The 17857-nt window shown below is 40.8% G+C and overlaps 2 protein-coding genes across 5 annotated transcripts in view; both read left to right on the top strand.

Annotated features, from left to right (window-relative positions):
- The first annotated feature begins 1025 nt into the window (after positions 1 to 1025).
- Positions 1026 to 5600, top strand: park7 (parkinson protein 7). Its single transcript, XM_028406423.1, has 6 exons — positions 1026 to 1199; positions 1711 to 1812; positions 1974 to 2033; positions 3222 to 3291; positions 4781 to 4867; positions 5212 to 5600. Exons 1-6 carry the CDS (start codon positions 1110 to 1112, stop codon positions 5370 to 5372), a joined length of 570 nt encoding a protein of 189 aa, XP_028262224.1. The 5' UTR covers positions 1026 to 1109; the 3' UTR covers positions 5373 to 5600.
- A 242-nt stretch (positions 5601 to 5842) lies between these two features.
- Positions 5843 to 17857, top strand: part of kcnab2a (potassium voltage-gated channel subfamily A regulatory beta subunit 2a) — a 75053-nt gene continuing 63038 nt past the window's right edge. For 2 of the 4 annotated variants that reach the window (XM_028405147.1, XM_028405144.1), the window contains exons 1-2: positions 5844 to 5932; positions 13989 to 14176. The gene's annotated coding sequence lies outside the window, so the exon portion shown is untranslated. Of the gene's footprint in view, positions 5933 to 13876; positions 14177 to 17857 lie in introns of those variants that run through there. The other 2 variants (XM_028405146.1, XM_028405145.1) reach the window with 2 other exon arrangements.

Raw genomic sequence — 17857 nt, 5'->3', positions numbered from 1 at the left:
ATCCGCTGTTTCACTGGGCTCTAGTTTGTCGCACAAATATGAAAGTGAATCTCGGCGGCAGAATGCACAGAGGCACGTTAACTAGGATGTGTGCCTGCACACTAAAGCCCCAGACATTAAGTCTGGGATTTACACTGGAATATGATTCCCTGTCTTAAGAGTTTGGTGCAGAAGTTCTCAAAGATCTTGAAGAACTTCATGACCCTTGAGACCCACTTTTTAGAGTCACTCTTATTGAACTGTTTAACTGACCCCTTTGAATTGCTCTATGCAATCTCTGATACACCAGAGATCATCTAAACTAATGATGCTGTCTTGAAAACATGTTTGGTATTACCTTCAGAGTTACCTTCTAAGTTAAATTCCTGTGTTTGGATTGAAGACTGTTGTAGAGCTTGCAGATTAACATGGGTATCTTTCTCAAGTTTTCTTTGAAGTCCTTTCCTGAATCTTTGGTTAATGCCGCCACCTGCTGGAAGACAGAGTATATTGCCTTTAATGTGTGTGCAGCCAAACAGTCTGGAAAACCTTTTGTAACAGAGTGTAGTCACACAGTGCATCCATCCATCCATCCATTCATCTTCCAACCACTTATTCGGGGCCGAATATCTGTATTTACTGTGTGAGGAATTAGTCCATGGACCAGACAAGATGTCGGCACCACTCAAGGTGGTAAAAGGTTGCTTATACTGTTAGAAAAGATGTCTGTAGTCAATATTTTGGCATGATAACCGTATTGAAGTCACAGCTAAATGATTGTTATGAGCTGTTCAAGTTGCCCTCCCCGTTGAAAATAATGCATTTTTTACACTGGTGCATATCTTGGTATTAGCCTATGTTCAGGGCATATTTAAATGATTTGTATCATTATGTTTGGTATCATTTTAAAGGGGACACTCTGAGCTTTCAGGAAAACTCCTTTGTAAATAATTTTGAAAAGTACAGTGGACACTGTAGCTGCTTCAATCAAACACATTTGCAGGTTACGAAAGGGGGATATTATCTGTTTAACTGGCAACCCTCCTGTCAAAACCTCCGTGCGGGACATGCGAGTTGCTCTTGGGAGTTAGCGTCTTTGCACCTGGCAGTAGCATAACTGTGAGCTAACCATGGCAGGAAAGAGGGCGTTAGTGATCCTGTCCAAAGGCGCAGAAGAGATGGAAACTGTTATTCCTGTGGACATCATGCGCAGAGCCGGGGTTTGTAGCTGGCTTGATGACATGCTGCATGTTAGCCGTTAGCTTGCTTATGTCATGGAGATAACAGTATGCTAGTTTGATTTAAACTCAGCCTCCCCTGCGAGCGGCTCACAAGTGTCGTGGTGTTATTGTTCGGTGTTTGTAATAGTCCTGTTGAGACGTGTCAACACCGTGAAAATAATACATATTTAATATTCATGTTTAGGTTGCTCCCGTGCTAAAGTTAATATCACATGCTAACTTTGCTGAACTAACCAGCGACTTAGCATATTTCTGGTTATATCAGCGTATACAACATTGTATACAGCCGTTTTATTTTTAGTTCGTAAACTCTTAACCTTATTAATAAGTGCAGACTGTAGAGGCCAGGTTAAATGTCAAAGACCACCATAGTTGCATTTCTCCGCCATTTGATATCTTTCAAAATAAAAGTCTCCATCAGGCATAAAGTGTGCACACAGCTTGCTGTGCCTAAATGTAAATGCTGCACTCTTTGTACTCAAACTTGTAGATCGCTGTGACGGTTGCAGGTCTGATGGGCCAAGAGCCAGTCCAGTGCAGCAGAAACGTCGTCATCTGTCCTGATGATAGTCTGGAGAATGCCAGCAAACAGGTGAGGGTCACTTTCTAACCTCCTAACACTGCTGTTAGGAAAAAACACAACTATACGCTTTAAAATCATATTCAGTGTTATAGTAAATGTGCTGTTTTATGAAATCAGTGGTGATGAGTGGTGTCCTGCAATGTGAGCTTCTGTCTGTTATCATTTTCAAGGGACCTTATGATGTGGTGGTTCTGCCAGGAGGAATGCCGGGAGCTCAGAATCTAGCAGAGGTAAGAAATACAAAAACATGCCTGCAGATGTCCCACTTTACTCATGTTTTGATCTACAGCAGCTAAAGTCAAAATTAAAGCTTGGAGAAAAATACATGTTGATTGTCCTCTGGGCTTTGACACACTGCTTCACACTGGCTCACAGCTCCTAGGTGTACAGTTGCTAAATCCTTATGAGTGAGTGAAAGTATGTGAAGTCGTTGTCTTCCATTGAAGGAACTGAGACCTGCTGTCAAAGAGCACAGACAAAAGGCTCATGCACTCCTTTTCATCAAACTGACAGCATCTTAAGCACCTCGGTCAGCAGTTACCCAGGCAATGATATTAGGTTAGGCTTAACATTTGTGATCATTTTCAACACTTGTACAGGCATTCAGATCTCACTGTTTACATTCCGAGTAGAACACCTGGTCAGACAAAAATTTTTAGTTGGATACTATTTAAAGAACTGAGCACCTCTCTTAACCAGGAAGACATAATACACCACCTGTAAATGTAATTGGTTAGATTGTGGCTCCTACAGAGAGGTGCTCCACATCCAGGAGCAGAGGTAGTATAAGGACAGGGTTCAGAGAGAGGCAAGGGACATGCGTATAATGGCTCTGTTGCTGGCATGTCTGAATTAAGCCACGTGGAACATCAACATAAAAGTTACCTCTGTCTGCATAAAAGAATGCTGTTACTTTAACTGCTGTGAAGCATTATTTTAGTTATTTTAGTTGTTTTTTTACTGAAAACATAAAGTTTAAGTATGTATGTTTTTACGTAATTTGATTCATGGCCTTATTGACACAAAGAGAATGCTTATATATTATTATTTAATTCTGATTACAGAAGATGTGCAATCCCTTAACCCCCTTGTAAAAACACGTTAGGTTTCAGATTTGAGAATGCATGAATATCATTGACATATTCACTATCCTCCAGGGGTGCTGTAGTTAATATAGTTTTGAAGTGCTATCATCAAGTAAATGCATTTGATATTCTGCATCAGGCAACATTTAAATATTTTTAAATATGTGTGTAATGTATCGGGACAGTAAATGCTATTTTTGTAGAACAGCTTTTTATGTTCAATGTGTACAAAACATTGGCAGTTTGTTTTAGTGATTATCATAGCCAGCACATACGGACTCATATGGCCTGAAAATGACTCATTGTGCATCTGGTTTTCCTGCTCTTTCACAGTCTCCTGCTGTGAAGGAGGTGCTGAAGGATCAAGATGGCAGAAAAGGCCTGATTGCAGCCATCTGTGCAGGTACAGTTTGTGAAAACACACCGTGGACATAATTATTCAGGGCTTACCTCTGATAGTGAACTCTCTGAGGGTAAAGACTGAAATGTGTTATGATGTTGGACCATACTGTTTTACTGCTTTTAATCAAAATGTGTACATAAAAAGTCTACTGTGTAAATTATTGAGAAATAGATTTTACTCACAATCATTTTGTGTTTTTAAAAAACAACAGTGAAGGCATGATACTCTGTTTAACATTTAGATTTGCTCACAACTAGAAATAAAGATCTTGGACTAAAAAAAAGTGTTGTTTTTAATATGCACTTAGCAGTCAGTGTATTTTCTGCTATTTTAGTCACTGGATGTACCTTGAAAACATTTATTTACTCATCTTAACCTCATTAAAAAATATATATACACCGTATATAAATAAACCGCACGCTTCATTAATTTATGGTCATTTGGCATTTAAATTGAAAGGGTGAGTGTTTGGTTAATACGTGAACCTACAAGCACTGACATTTTATTTGACAGGTTCTGTATGCAGAGAAAGGACACGGGAAGGACATTTTGAATAGGGTTGGGGGGGACCAATGCGGCTAAGTGGATTGAAGAGTGTCCTAGAAATTATTACAAAATCCTCACAGGAATACATGGTTTAATGAACCTGCCAGCAAGAGGGCTCATTGCAGGACTTGTTCATAAAAGTTATTATCTTGACATGAAAAAATACTGTCACTATTGTTGATATAGGACCTGATAGAAAATCAGAACAATAACAAGTGCAGAAAGGACAAACATGACTAGTTTGCCATTGCATACCTCTCTCCCTTTTTTATGTTTTGCTGATGATAGAAATCTGGTCCTCACCCTTCTCTCTCCAGCTGCCTTTCTGTCTGACTTCTCAGAAGGTCTCTCTCTCTCTCTCTCTCTCAGACTGCTGTCCTTTGGGTGGGGACTTGCTGTAACAGGAGTAGCTTGGCTCTAACTGGCAGTCTGCTGTTCTGCCAGGGGAAAGTGTAATCTTTAGACTGCATGGGAAGGCAGCCAAGAAGCATAATCAATAACTTTCTATTTATTAACAGTTTTTGGATGAGTTCACTGCAGTGCTAGGACATTACCAAAGTTAATGCAGCAGCAGTCAATCTCCTCAGCCTCTCCCTTTCTTCCCTCCCTCTGTCTTATTTAAATGTGCTGCAGGGAGAAGCTGAAACTGTATACTGCATGTGTGTATTCTTAGAAACAATGGTTCAGTTGAGGGCACTTTTAGTACATGATGTTATCATCACACAGGCTTAACTGAAATCCATAATGTGAGATGTGTTGATGCATGTATTTTTACTTTCCTAGGTCACATTATACAGTGTTTAGCTTTATTTCACCCATGACTCTGCAGCCTTCTTTAAACTACATGGAGATGCAAACCAGCACTGACAGAACATTTTCCTAAGTGTCACTTTACAAGAGAACGCTGTTAAATGAACCTTAAAACAGCTTTGCCCTTTTGCAGGTCCTACCGCCCTTCTGGCACATGGCATAGGCTATGGCAGCACAGTCACTACACATCCTGCCATGAAGGAGAAGATGATGGCTGGAGGTAAAAAAAAATCATATACAGCACAGATAGTGGCTTTATATATTGAGTGCTGTAACTCTGAACAATGCTAGTTGCAATTTTTAATATACGTCAGCAGATGGTGCTGCACTTTCTGTTTGTAGCCAAAGAGAATCATGTCACTATGCGGTAGGAGAGCACACCACTCAGAGGTGAAAACGGATGCAGGAATTTGACAGAACATGCTAGAACTGGGTCACTTAAAATGATGATAGATTATCTGTGCATGTGCATGCCTGTAGTAGCTGTCTGATGTCTGAAACACAGGGCTTTCAGTATTTATTATTGTCATGATCCTTATGTTGTTGGTCTTTGTCTTTTTTTAGACCACTATAAATATTCAGAGGCTCGAGTACAGAAGGATGGACATTACATCACCAGCCGTGGGCCAGGAACCAGTTTCGAGTTTGCCCTGACAATCGTAGAGGAACTTATGGGAGCTGAGGTTGCTGCTCAAGTCAAGGCTCCTCTTATTATGAAAGACTGACTGTAGCCATATAGTTCTGCAAGCAACCTAATCCTGCCCCTGCCACCGAGAGTCACTAGTAACAAATCATTAATTCCAGTAGACATAAATCTGCGAAAGGCGCACTGTTATTCAAACCGATCAATGCACATGCTTTCTAAATGAGATGAAATCTGCAGAGAACGCCCCACATTCTAACGGCTGTTGTTCTGTACACTTGTCATTAAAAACGTGAGCGGCACAAATCTGTCTGTTTCACTCTGCCGTGGTTTAATACTGGAGGTCAATCTGACTTGTTTTCACATGCCTGCAGTGGTTGTTGACGCCTAAATATAGGGCTGCATAATGTAATGTCTTGTAAGCAGCACTACTTGGAACGCGGGAAGCAGAAACCGAATAGATTGGCAGGCGGCTTGGCCAATAACAAGCCGCGGCCTGGCTGCAGTTGGGTTATAACGGACCAATAGCAGCTCGTCCGCAGCTAGAGGGGCGGGGCGTAGCAGTAGCGCGTGGTAGCTGTGTCAAAGCAACAGAATCTGGAGGGTCTTCTCACAGAAAGGAAGAGAAGGATTTCGCCAAAGGTAAGAGGCATTTAGGTGACTTTAAAGTAGTGCTTCGACGCGGATATCTTCTAGAAATCTGCGTAGTAGCGGTTAACCTTGCTATTTAATGTTGGTAGACCAGTTTACGCAACGTTAATCACGGTAACTAGCTACTAACAGTGTCAAAATTAACCTTATACCGGGGCAGTAGTAACATGGCAGCACGCCGGACCGGAGTTATATTATTAAAACAGCTGGTGTTAATAACTAAGAATCATTTTGTTAGCCGTGATTAGCTTGCCAAGTGTGCTGAATGGGAGAGCCTCAAGTTCGCTGCGTTCGCTACCGCTGCTGCAATCTATGGCATAATAGACATCAGCGTCTCAAATCGGTCCCCCGGCAGATTAACGGTAGCCCGAAGGTATCGTTCAAATATACGCGCACATTTCAATTACACAGAACGCACAGGGACGGGTTAAAGCACGGGGAACGCCGCATCTTAACGCTGAGAGATGGGTCTGCAGATGTGACCCGACATGGAGACGTCAGTTCCAGAAGCTCTCCATCCTGAGCAGCAGCCGCAGCAGACTGTGCTGCATACGCTGACTGTGGCTAACACAGTGCGGCAGAGGCCAGGGTAAAGTCCTCCATCTGTCCTAGACATCAATGCAATCACTTTCTGTTATTTCTGAGCAGGTCTTGTACATGTATATGGTCTGGAGTTTGTTCTCACAATATTAGTGTGATGTTAGAAACAGGTTTATTGTGTGTTGTGTGTTGAATTTAACAGTAACTGCAGCAGCATGACTTGGAGGCCTGTCAAGATCATGTTCTCATCTTCACTTGGGCACTTCAAACAGGAAGAGTTAAGGAGGTGCTATCTTCATGTCTTTCATTTTACACTAGACAGGAAATACAACGCTAGTTCCCTTCTGGTAGAATGCATGTTTAATTGCCGGGAAACTGTCTCTGATAGTAGTCATCCTGAGCACAAACATGCACAACCACAGAACAGCAGTCAGAGGGGTCACTCTCATTGGAGAGCAACTCAAGTGGCTGTTTTTCTTTCATCCAGCATCGTACAACCACACAAAAACAAACCAAAAAGACTGTGGCCTTGTTTACTGTTAAAATCACATCACATCAAAATCCAAATCATGAGAGTGCAGCTGTGTTTGATGCATACGCCTGGTATTCCTTGAAAAGGTTCAAGCTATTTGTTTAACATTTCTCACAGGGCTTTTCCCGGCTGTCATGTTGATCTAATATGTTTTTATTTCAGTGTTTCAGCTGATCTAATCTTTGCCACTCCCTGGCAAATACAAACATTTAAGCTTAAATAGTGTGTTTATGGCAATCGTATAGCGCGGTCTCATTAATGTTGTGTTGTTCAGTTGGATATTTCTGGAACGTTAACATTTTGTGCTGTTGCACATAACATGTTAGAATTATTCTGCTTGAGCAGCTGTACAGTAAAGAGCTTCAGGCTTGACTCCCTATTTCTGGATGGGACAGAGTAGGGAGGGGAGGGGTGGGGGGAGGGTGAGTCTGAAGTCGCTTTGACTGAGTCATTGGTTTAGCTAATGATGCAATTAGAGTGCTGCACTTTGCATCTCTGATTAGAGCCCCCACTTGCCTTGGCCTGCAGACAATGAAGACTGAATTTGATGGGTTTTTTTTAATGGAGGCATTTCTGAAGGTTATACAATTTACAAGTGTTTAAGATTAATCAGAAATCAACTTTTTTTTTCTCCTGTTATCACCAACAAAGAGATTTGGCTGTGAGTGTACAATTTGAAAACAGGCCAGTGATTCCAAGGATTTACCTTAGAATAAAATAAACACTTCTGCTTCTGCCAGCATCCTTTATTAAATTTGTAGCAACACACACATCATAACAGTCAACATTATAGTCTACCCCAAAGATATGAAAACAAAAATGTTTTTAGTCGGGTATGGTAAATTTGGTAAGTTATATGTAATTTTACTATCTCACCCCTACTAGTTTGTCAGTGATCTTATTATGAATATGATTCTTCTGGCATCTGCAAATGTGAGATTAATTATTAGGAAAGACAGTAATAAGATACACACACATATGCACAGAGGTTTATTGTAGAAATTTTCAAATGGATAGGTTTATATGAGATACTTTGTCTGTTTGTTACTTACAGCAGATGGTGGTCAGCACACCTCCAGTTTGCAGAAGCCAACTGGAGTACCAGCACAGTCAGCGGCAAAACTTATTTTACCCTTGTTAAACAGGTGAAATGTGTATTTAGAATATTATTCCCACTTCACTGTGTCAGTTCTGATGAGGAACTCCTGCATCTATCTGTACTGTTGTCAAGGCCACCAGAAAACAGAAGTTGCTGGTTTACCACTGTGTGATTTAGATATTTTTGTCATGTTCATACAGATCTGTTCGTTTCAATGGAGCCAGGTGGTTCTGAAGAGGACAGATACTAGTTTTCGTTAGTTCCTCATCATAAAGGCTGTCTCACAGCAACATGAAGCAGTAACATTATTTAGAATATATCAGTGAATAAGCAGTAAACTTTTTTATAAGATAGCTAAAATATGTTGCTTGGCTTCAGTGTCGGGAGTCCTGTCAGCTGAGGACATGTTAACCAACATCTATTACTGCTGATAATGCATAATGGATAAGTACCTCATACAACCCCGCTTCAAAGACACCAAACTCTTCCATTTAAGAAGAAACGCTGAACTCAGCAGTCTATATTTTTACTCTGTTGTAATTAGTGTTTTCATAAACAAATATGGTCCGAGGGCTCCCTGAGGACAACCTTATAGGCTTTAAATCTACATGTATGACTTTAATATATTGTCAGTGGGCAAAACTGCATTTACAGAGACTCCTTTGATTTAATTAGTATATTCTATAGTAGATTTTTGCAGCGCTTCATCCTGTGTTCTTCAGGATGGTACAATTAGTAGATGTTTTATATCCAAACAAATCATTTCTTCATGAGTAGGTATGCCATTGAGAACGTGGGTGCAAAGTTAGCCTGCCTGCACTTTTTTTTTGTTTTACAACAAAATGTAATCTATTCATATTTTTAAAGCAATATATGCACATTTTGATGGCTGATAGCTACCATAGCATGACTCCAACATTTGATTTCCGACATCACATTTAAGGACTGATTGTGAAAGACCACAAACCGGACTAATTCTTGAGAGCCTGTAATTTTGTTTACCTAGTGCTTGTCAAATGCTGTGTTCTCTGTGTGGTAATCCCAGTGAGACCAGGCAGAGACTGTAGTACTAAAAGCCTAATGGCCTTGTCCACATCAATACCCTGAGGACCACCAAAGTCAACTTAATATGGGACTGAAAGAATAACCAACTGCATGTTGTTATGTGAAGTGTTAACTGTATGCAGAGAGATATCTGTATCACTAATGGCGTTTGTTCTCTTTTGTTCCATTTTTCCACTTACCAAATGACTTACTAAGCTATCACTTTCAAAGCAGCTTTTAAAGAGGTTTATTATTAACTTCCTTGGTCTCTGCTACTGTATTGCTGTTACTGTGGATAACAGTAATATGAAATGTTAATACCACACATGTACTAGGAACATAATGGGTTACAATTAGCAGTCCATCTGGAATTGATCATGCTTTATATAGCTGATATGAACCCATTAAAAGAATATGTTAACCTGTCCTGTTAACTGTCTTGCAGATTGGCTCGGGCTCTTTCCACCAGCATTGATTGTCATTTTATACACCCAACAAACGGTAAAGTGTAGAGAAGGAAAAAGCTGAATACCCCCTCATGTTTTTGGTGGTGGTTTTTTTTGGTGGTTGCTAACGGTGTTAGCAACTTCAAGCTTTTTCTCCTGATGGTAGTTGAAAGGTGTGGGTTTGTGTTAATGGCCTGAGTGTGTTTTAAACTGCCCAGCTGTTCGTGAGGAGGGCAAAAACTCAAGCACCTGGTATGATCACAGGAGTGTCGCCCTGTTTCTTATGCAGCTGTCTGGCAAAGCTCCAGATTGTCACACAGACTACACAGCAACTGCACAAGGCAAAGAGTGCTTGGGCATCTCACACCATTAATTTTGAACACATAGTTATTGGTAGGAATATTTGGAAGGCCATGTTTGAGAGTGTTGATCCTCAGTTGCAGATGAATGGAAAATCCATGCTGTGGCTCTGTCTCTGTCTGTCATATACCCGAAGATGCTTGGTGTCATGACTTGAGGGGATTGGCTGGAAGCAGAAGCTGGAGATGCCGTGACTGGGCCTTAGCTCAGAGAGAAAGGCCAGGGACAGTGGTGCGCAACAGTGAAGCTGTAGCTGTCCCCTCAGGCTCTGGGCAACACAAACGTATATACACACAGGGCAAAGCAAGTACATTAATACAAATCTAAAGGAAGCTGGTCTAAACATTACACTGACTGCAGGGACATAAATCACCGGAGGTGGAACACACACACAGTAACAAATATTTAAAATTTCTTGGAAAGTACCAATGATCAGTAGATCAGTTGCCATAAACCATTGCCATAATGTTGTGTCTGTCATTTTTGCTGGAAAATGTAAATATTGATCACCATGCAGCACACTGCACAGGATTTATCATTTTGTCTTGCCTAGAACTGAACAATTTGTGCCTTATAAAAAGAATAAGGAATGTTCATTATGAAAAACAAATTAATACATTTTTCAATTACAAGATCTAGAAGACAATCAACTCAGATTATCTAGCTGGTAAAACAATAGTGTATACTGTATGTGAGAGATTTCTCACCAACAGATTTGAAAAATCTGAAACCTTCTGCATAGGGTTGGCAATTAACCAAAAATATATCGACCCTCTAGCCGACGTAATTTTACTTGTGATGATTAATTCGGTTATTACTTTTTCTGTGATGTCCCCTTGCTGTAAAAAACAAAAGTGCTTCGTAGAGCTTGTTACATATCCAGAGAACAGAGAAATCTGTTCGCGTACCAGCGGTGGCAAGAACAATAACAACCTTATCATACTTCACGAGAATGGTGTGTAGTCCTCTCTCAATGCAGCGTGCAGCGCATATCATGCGCACACACAAGCATACAGGTTCTGAAGACGATTCGTTGCTGAACGTCGGCAGAAGCAGCAGTTTTGGTGAACGTTTGAAGCGGAGATATTTGGGAAACAAGCAAAACGAGAAATCCCAAATAGTAGCAACATCTTGCTCCTCCTTCGCTAAACATGTTCACTAGGGCTGTCGGATCGGGATATCGGATGTGTACGTGTGGGACTGTAGCAAGGAGAAGACATGTCGGCTGTGTGGCAGTATCTTTCCTTACAGTCAGACAAAGACATTGCAGCTACGTGCAAAACTTGTCATGCTCACATTTCCCGAGGAGGCACAGAGACAAGGAAGTTTTACCCTCGGGCGTCATTGGGGACTTTTTTGTCCATTTGGGTAATTTTTGCCTCTTTACCTGGCCACCATTTCTGTGCATATGGCACAATTTTTTGTAACAAAGACTCTCTCTAGACACATTTTAGAATTCCAATTTAAATTTTTCAAATACATCACCAGAATATGGTGAAACAAATTTACTACCCTTTTGTATCATTCGTGGACAAAAATGTCCACTTACAAAAACTGCTATAAAAACTTAACAGATTAATGTTTTTTTCTGCTTTCTTCTACATAAATATGTTAAACCACTTCAGCCCTGCTCAAAACTACCAAACATTAAATCATTTTGAGGAATTTAACCCTTTAAATGCCAGTTTGATTACTTGATGTCACAGTGATTTTTTATGAAGAAAACACAAAAAATGAGTTATTTTCCACAAAACAAGTTAGGTGACTGAGGCATTATTTTTAAATCTGTCATGGATATGTCAAAGATTAGCCAAAATATTGAGTATGATGCATTATTAGTTTTTGTGTAGCAGCAGTTTTAAAATTTTCTACCCTTTGTGTCATTCGTGGACAAAAACGTGAGGTGACCGTAACTATATCTATCAGCCCTACACACTAGGTCTAAGGCTATCTGTAAGCCTTACTAAAAAGAAAAGTTTTAAGTTTAGTCTTAAAGGTGGAGGCAGTGTCTGCCTCTCGGACCCAAATTGGTAACTGGTTCCATAGTAGCGGTGCCTGGTAGCTAAAAGCTCGTCCTCCCATTCTACTTTTATGAATCCTAGGAACTACAAGTAAAAAGAAAGCGTTCTTGGAGACCTGTTTGATATGAGAGACAAACGACATGTCTTGATCAAAGATAACTCCGAGGTTCCTCACAGTCCTACTGGAGTCCAAAGTAATTCCATTCAGAGAGAAAGTATTATCTGATAATCTAATTCTGAGATGTTTAGGTCCAAAAACAATGACCTCAGGTAGTAGGTTTAGTACTTACTGATGCTGGTGGTCAGCTCAGGGAGGCCGATGGGCATGAAGCAGTCCAGAGTTAGATCAGGATCTGTTTCCAGAAGTAGCGGTGTATCCTCAGTGGTCGCAGAGAGATCGTGGTTGATTTGTCCTCTAATAGTAGTGATTTTATCGGTGAAGCTCATGAAGTCTTCACTACTAAGAACTGCAGGAATGTAAGGCTCCACAGAGCTTTGGCTCTTTGTCAGCCTCGCTACAGCGTTAAAGAGAAAGCGCGGGTTGTTCTTGTTTTCTTCTATTAGTGATGAATAGTAGGCTGTCCTAGCTTTACGAAGGGCCTTCTTATACGTCAGCAAACTGTCTCTCCAGGCCCTCTGGGAGTCATCTGATTTAGAGGACTTCTTCAGTGGAGCAATGCTTTTTAAGACTGAGTGTAATGTGTCTGCAGTGTTGTTGACAAAGCAGTCCATTTCTGCAGGAGTAATATTTAAGTTGGTACCCCCATCAGTACTTATACATGGGACTGTGGGGAGTACTGGTAGGATTGCTGTCCTAAACTGTGATACGGTGTCTTCAGACAGACATCTGCTGTAGTAGACCTTTTCCTCAGATGGGTCTGAAAGAGAGAAGTCAAAGGTTATTAGTGAGTGATCTGAAAGAACAGGATTTTGAGACCACATTAGCAGGTTCTCATCTTCCAGGCCGTAGGTGAGAACCAGATCGAAAAGCAGTGGTTTTATAGCTCATTTTATAGCCCATCGATTTGTGCTTACTTGCAAATGCTATCAGCTAGGTAGGATCTGTTTCTCAGAGACTACAGGCATGAACATGTTTAGGAGAGTGACATAGGGAGCTAAATGCAAGCTAGGTTGCGTTGGATATCTCATAGTATTTCCTGTATTATAAGAAGTTATTGATTCATGTTGAGATATAATCCTCTCATTCAACTTCAACCTTTCTGTATGAAGGTGAGAGTGAAGAGCACAGTGAAACGGAGAGAGATTGCTCCGGCTTCCTTAAAGAGCATTCAGCATATAGGGTGAAATTGTGTTGAAGGGTTTAGTACTCATATTCCATTATAGTTGTTGTAGTTACATTTTCCCACTGGACACCCATTTGATCAAACTACAGATCCCTTATTAAATTCCTTACAGTCATCACTTCATATTACATTAGTATGGACGGACATAGAAGTACTGTAAGCTGCAACACAACTATTTATGGAGGCCTACTACACTACTTCATAGAGTTTGATGACACCACTGCTCTCTGTGTTGGAGTCAGCATTCTAGTATCATTTACAGCCAGTTAAAGTTCAGTCAGTTTTAGAGGAAACTGTGGGTCTCTTAGTGTAAGAGAGGAGTATCTAGTCATTGAATTAAAAATGATTTGCTGTTTGCTTTCCACTGGCCCACCCTGCTCCTCTTTCACCATTTACAGCTCAATCTGATTCACAGAATGCATGCTTACTCAAATGCTGACAGAGCAAAGGGAGGTGTGTGTGTGTGTGTGTGTGTGTGTGTGTGTGTGTGTGTGTGTGTGTGTGTGTGTGTGTGTGTAGAGGAAAGAGGGAGGGGCACTTCCTTTAATGCATCTGCTCTGCTCAGTTTCTCCAAGCTCACACATTTTTCAGTCTCACTCCATCTCTTCCTTTTTTCTCATAGTCCTTGTTCCTGTTCTGTCTTGTGTCACTTTTTTCTGTCTCATGTTCTCATGTCTGACATACATGCTCATCTCATTCAGGCACATAATCTTGGTGAAAGAGGATCCCACATTCACCAGTCTTCTATCATTCCTCCTCCCTCTCCTCACTCCGCTTTCCTGCTCAGTCTGTTGGATTTTGGCTGCTGCTGCTCCACCATCGTAGCTGCTGTGGTCTGCATTTACTCTCTGGTTCTGCTCACTGCGTCAGGAATCAGCAGCAGACTGAGGTGGGTGTTTTAAGAGCATCATCGCTAGGTCTGAGGCTACATCTCTAGTATCGCACTCTCTCTCCCTCTCTCTCTCTGTCTCACCCCTTTCCTCTTACTTTGTTCTCTCAGTGAGAGTCAGGATGATCGTGCGTGTCAGTTCTTACAGGGAAGTGCCATACTGTCTGTATAGAGCTGCAGTTAACATTGTCACAGACTATGCTAGCGAGGTAGCATATCTACCTCTCCAGATCTCTCTGAATGTCTCAAAGCTGTCAGTAGAGTTCATAGTGCTGCCACTGCTGCATTGAAAGCTGTCTTTGCATACCTTATTATACTGGCATGTATTCTTCTCTCTCTCTCTCTCTCTCTCTCTCTCTCTCTCTCTCTCTCTCTCTCTCTCTCCCCTGTCTCTACTCTATTACTCTCCTTTGTCTGAATGACTGTCATGTTTTATGCATGCTCTGTCCTTTTAAATTCTTGCCAATGTCTTGGCCATGCTCTAAGATTTATAAAGAACTGCCTGAAAATAGGGTGAAAAACACAGGTGCTGAACCAGTGCTGAAATGCCCATAAACACACATGCGCATTCACTCTGAAGGTTCCATTCCTTTTTACCTTACCTGCCCTGCTGCTGCAGTTCCATCTGTTGCAGTTGCCACGGCAAGCAACACCCCAAAGCAGGGCTTTAACTGTTCTCGCAGTGTTGTTGACGTGTGTTGCTGAGAGGTTGTGACGGTCATCTGTGCTTGGCCGAATGTGTTAGCTTGTCATTTAAATGTGTGTTAGTGTGTGGGTGATTGTTGTGGGCCAGTATCTCTGCATGCCGGTGTGTGCTCATACGTTTTGTGTGTGTACTTGCACTTTTGTATGGTTGCTTGCCTGCCCATGGGCTCTAGTCCAAGAAGAAAGCACAGGAGAGGCAGGCTGCAGGGGTTCAGTTTGGTGCAGTAAGCTGTTGAATACTCTGTATCAAGCAAAGAAAAAAAGGCAGACTCGTGTGCTGGTGTGTCCTTTCACTGGGCTGGTACATCTGTATTGCAGCAAAGCATGGCCTTTTTTTGAATGTCAGCAGTGTGTCCTTGAATCACAAAATTCTGCAAAAGGGGAGCTTGTTAATATCATTACTGTTACTTTAAGACAGATGGTAGTGTCATAATGAAGAATAGCAATAATGTTTATTATTCTGTGTGGTACCTTGTATTTTAGAATGAGGATGAACAGCGATACTACTAACAATAGTCAAATAAAATCTCTTGAATTATATATGACTTCCGATAACAAAAGAACTGACTGATGAATCTGCTGTTTGAAGAAGTGCTTTGGTTAGGTGTCACACTATGTCACCTACTTGTGTCAGAAACAAAGGTAGTGCTGCTTCTCTGATGATGATGTAACTTTACTGAATGTGTGACCTGTCAGTTTCAAAGTGAAATGTTTGAAGTTTCACTAGAAAAAAAAGACATTACAATTGATTATAATGCAGATAAAAGAATGTGTCAGGAACCATGTAGTTAAAAAAAGTTTTTATCTTGGGGAAAAAAAATAAAATAAATTAATTTAAACACATGCCAAAATTCAAAAAGTTAAGTGGGAGTTAAGACTGTTGCATCTTTGTTTTCACAAGGACACAGCTCATTGACAGACTTCTGGATAGCAGACAGTCCTCCTCAGTAATGCATCTCTGTGGTATGGCGCTGATGTTTTTACCTTTTTAACACAGTGCTTATTTCCAGTTATCTCTCATCACTGGTGGAATTGCAGATTTACTCAGGAGTTCATGTTTTGACTATGACTATGTGAGATTGTATTCCAGTACCAGTATCTCAAGACTATTTAACAGAAAAAATGCCTCTTTAATAATAGCTCCACAGTGTCATTTCTTAAGCCCAACTGTCTTGGTTCTGTTTCCACACATGCAAAATATCTAAGGTAACATTTTTATGAGGCTCTTTAGATTTTTTTTTGAAAGGCACTTGGGATGTAGCTTGGCGAACAACTTTTTGATTCTGTATTTGCTCTGTAGTGAAAGCAGCATTGCAACAATATGTGTTTGTCCCCCATGTACTTTAATCAGTTACATAAAAATGACTAAAGAGCATTGAATTCTGTGGCCACTGTAGATAGCAGTGTGGGTTTAAGTGGTGGTATATCTGCCCCATCACATGGACAGATGGGCAACTGACAAACATTAATAGGTGCTAAGCTGAGGGAGACACGTAAGATCTGGAGAGGTTGTTTGAAGGGATGGCAGTGGCCCATGGCAGAACTGACATTTCATTCAGCCTTCTCACTTATGTAGCTCCTGACTCGCTGTAGTTTTCACAGCTTGGTCTGCTGGATCCTCCAGTGGGGGTGTTTGGTAAACTGAGCTCAGTAATCATTCTGCAGTTCAGATTTAGCGGCCTGTCTAGCATCATTAGCCCCTTTTTGAAACTCCCAAGGGGCGTCACAGTAACACAGTCACACATGCATGAACACACACATACACAGAGGGACTCTATAAATGTATCATACATATGCTTAGCAGGTGTGTTTCCTCCTCTCCGGTTGCCATAATTTTCATTTCTTGCAAGAGTTGAGCTACAAAATTTACAAAAAGTGTTAAGATAGTTGGAGCTGAGAATCTGAAGATCAAGTTTGAAAAGCAGATTTAGATGTTATTTCTTCAAACTTTTTAAGGGATATTTTACCGCTGTAAAATTTTGTCATAAAGGTTGGCTGTCTATGGACTAAAAAGGAGAAGAAAAATATGCTTGATCACCAGATTGCTACAAACGGATGTGTGGTATTCCTTTTTCCACAAAGAAGATTTTTTTTTAAAACTTCGACTGCCAAAATGTAGTGGATGCATTGCCTGATAGCGATACCATGATATCAAGCTCGGGTATTGTATGCAATATAAAACATTTTTTTGCATGTTCTCATAGGCTAACAGTGCTGGTAATGATGAAATGTAGTCCCCAGTGAGGTGTCCAAAAGAGTAAAATTTGTCTTTCAAGATGCCATTTTTCTGGTGATATCACAGTTGTTGATTGGTTTTAGGCCTCAGCAGCTGCTGATGTGAAATTCATCTTGCTGAAGGTTCGTCCAAGACATTTTGAATAGATTGTGACGTTGGCTCCATGAAGCTCCAGTGTCCCCTGCTGACTATTGTACTGTGCCCATTGTGTGTCCTTGAAACTTAATAAATCACTGTAATGGAGACAATTAGTCAAGAAATATTTCCACACAACGCTGGATAATGTAGAGGTTTGCTAATAAAGAGCTTGTTCTGCTATGGAGAAGCACAGGAATTATCTGACAACATGGAAATTAGAAGATAATAGTTTGTCACTGTTGTCTGTTTTTAAAGCCCGATTGAAACACAGCTTTTAAAGGTTTTATTTTGGAGGAATATAATCTTACTTTTCAGGACTGACCCTAGCGATCACAGGCTGGTGGTCCTGAATAGCATGGCATATATTTCCGCACATACAGGCTGTCTTTAGGTCATGGTAGTAAGCAATAACTTTCAGTGGAGGCTGCTTGTCCTTCAGATGTTTCCCTGATAAAGGATTACCATGGTCTTGTTTCAGGGGCTTCTGCAATTGACAACACCACATTAATGACGATGTACTGCACACTTTTATTCAGTCTGGATGAATTACGGTAACAGTATTGCAGGTGTGAATAATGACTTGACTGTTGTGGTTTGATGTG

This window comes from Parambassis ranga, chromosome 5 (genome assembly GCF_900634625.1).
Source record: "Parambassis ranga chromosome 5, fParRan2.1, whole genome shotgun sequence".
NCBI lineage: Eukaryota > Metazoa > Chordata > Actinopteri > Ambassidae > Parambassis > Parambassis ranga.
This window is presented reverse-complemented; position numbering and strand designations above follow the sequence as displayed.

Excerpts from the sequence above, each read along its gene's own strand:
- park7 (XM_028406423.1), top strand. The coding sequence starts at position 1,110 with ATGGCAGGAAAGAGGGCGTTAGTGATCCTGTCCAAAGGCGCAGAAGAG. Across the intron at positions 2,034-3,221 it reads GAGCTCAGAATCTAGCAGAG|TCTCCTGCTGTGAAGGAGGT; the intron begins GTAAGAAATACA and ends GCTCTTTCACAG. Across the intron at positions 4,868-5,211 it reads GGAGAAGATGATGGCTGGAG|ACCACTATAAATATTCAGAG; the intron begins GTAAAAAAAAAT and ends GTCTTTTTTTAG.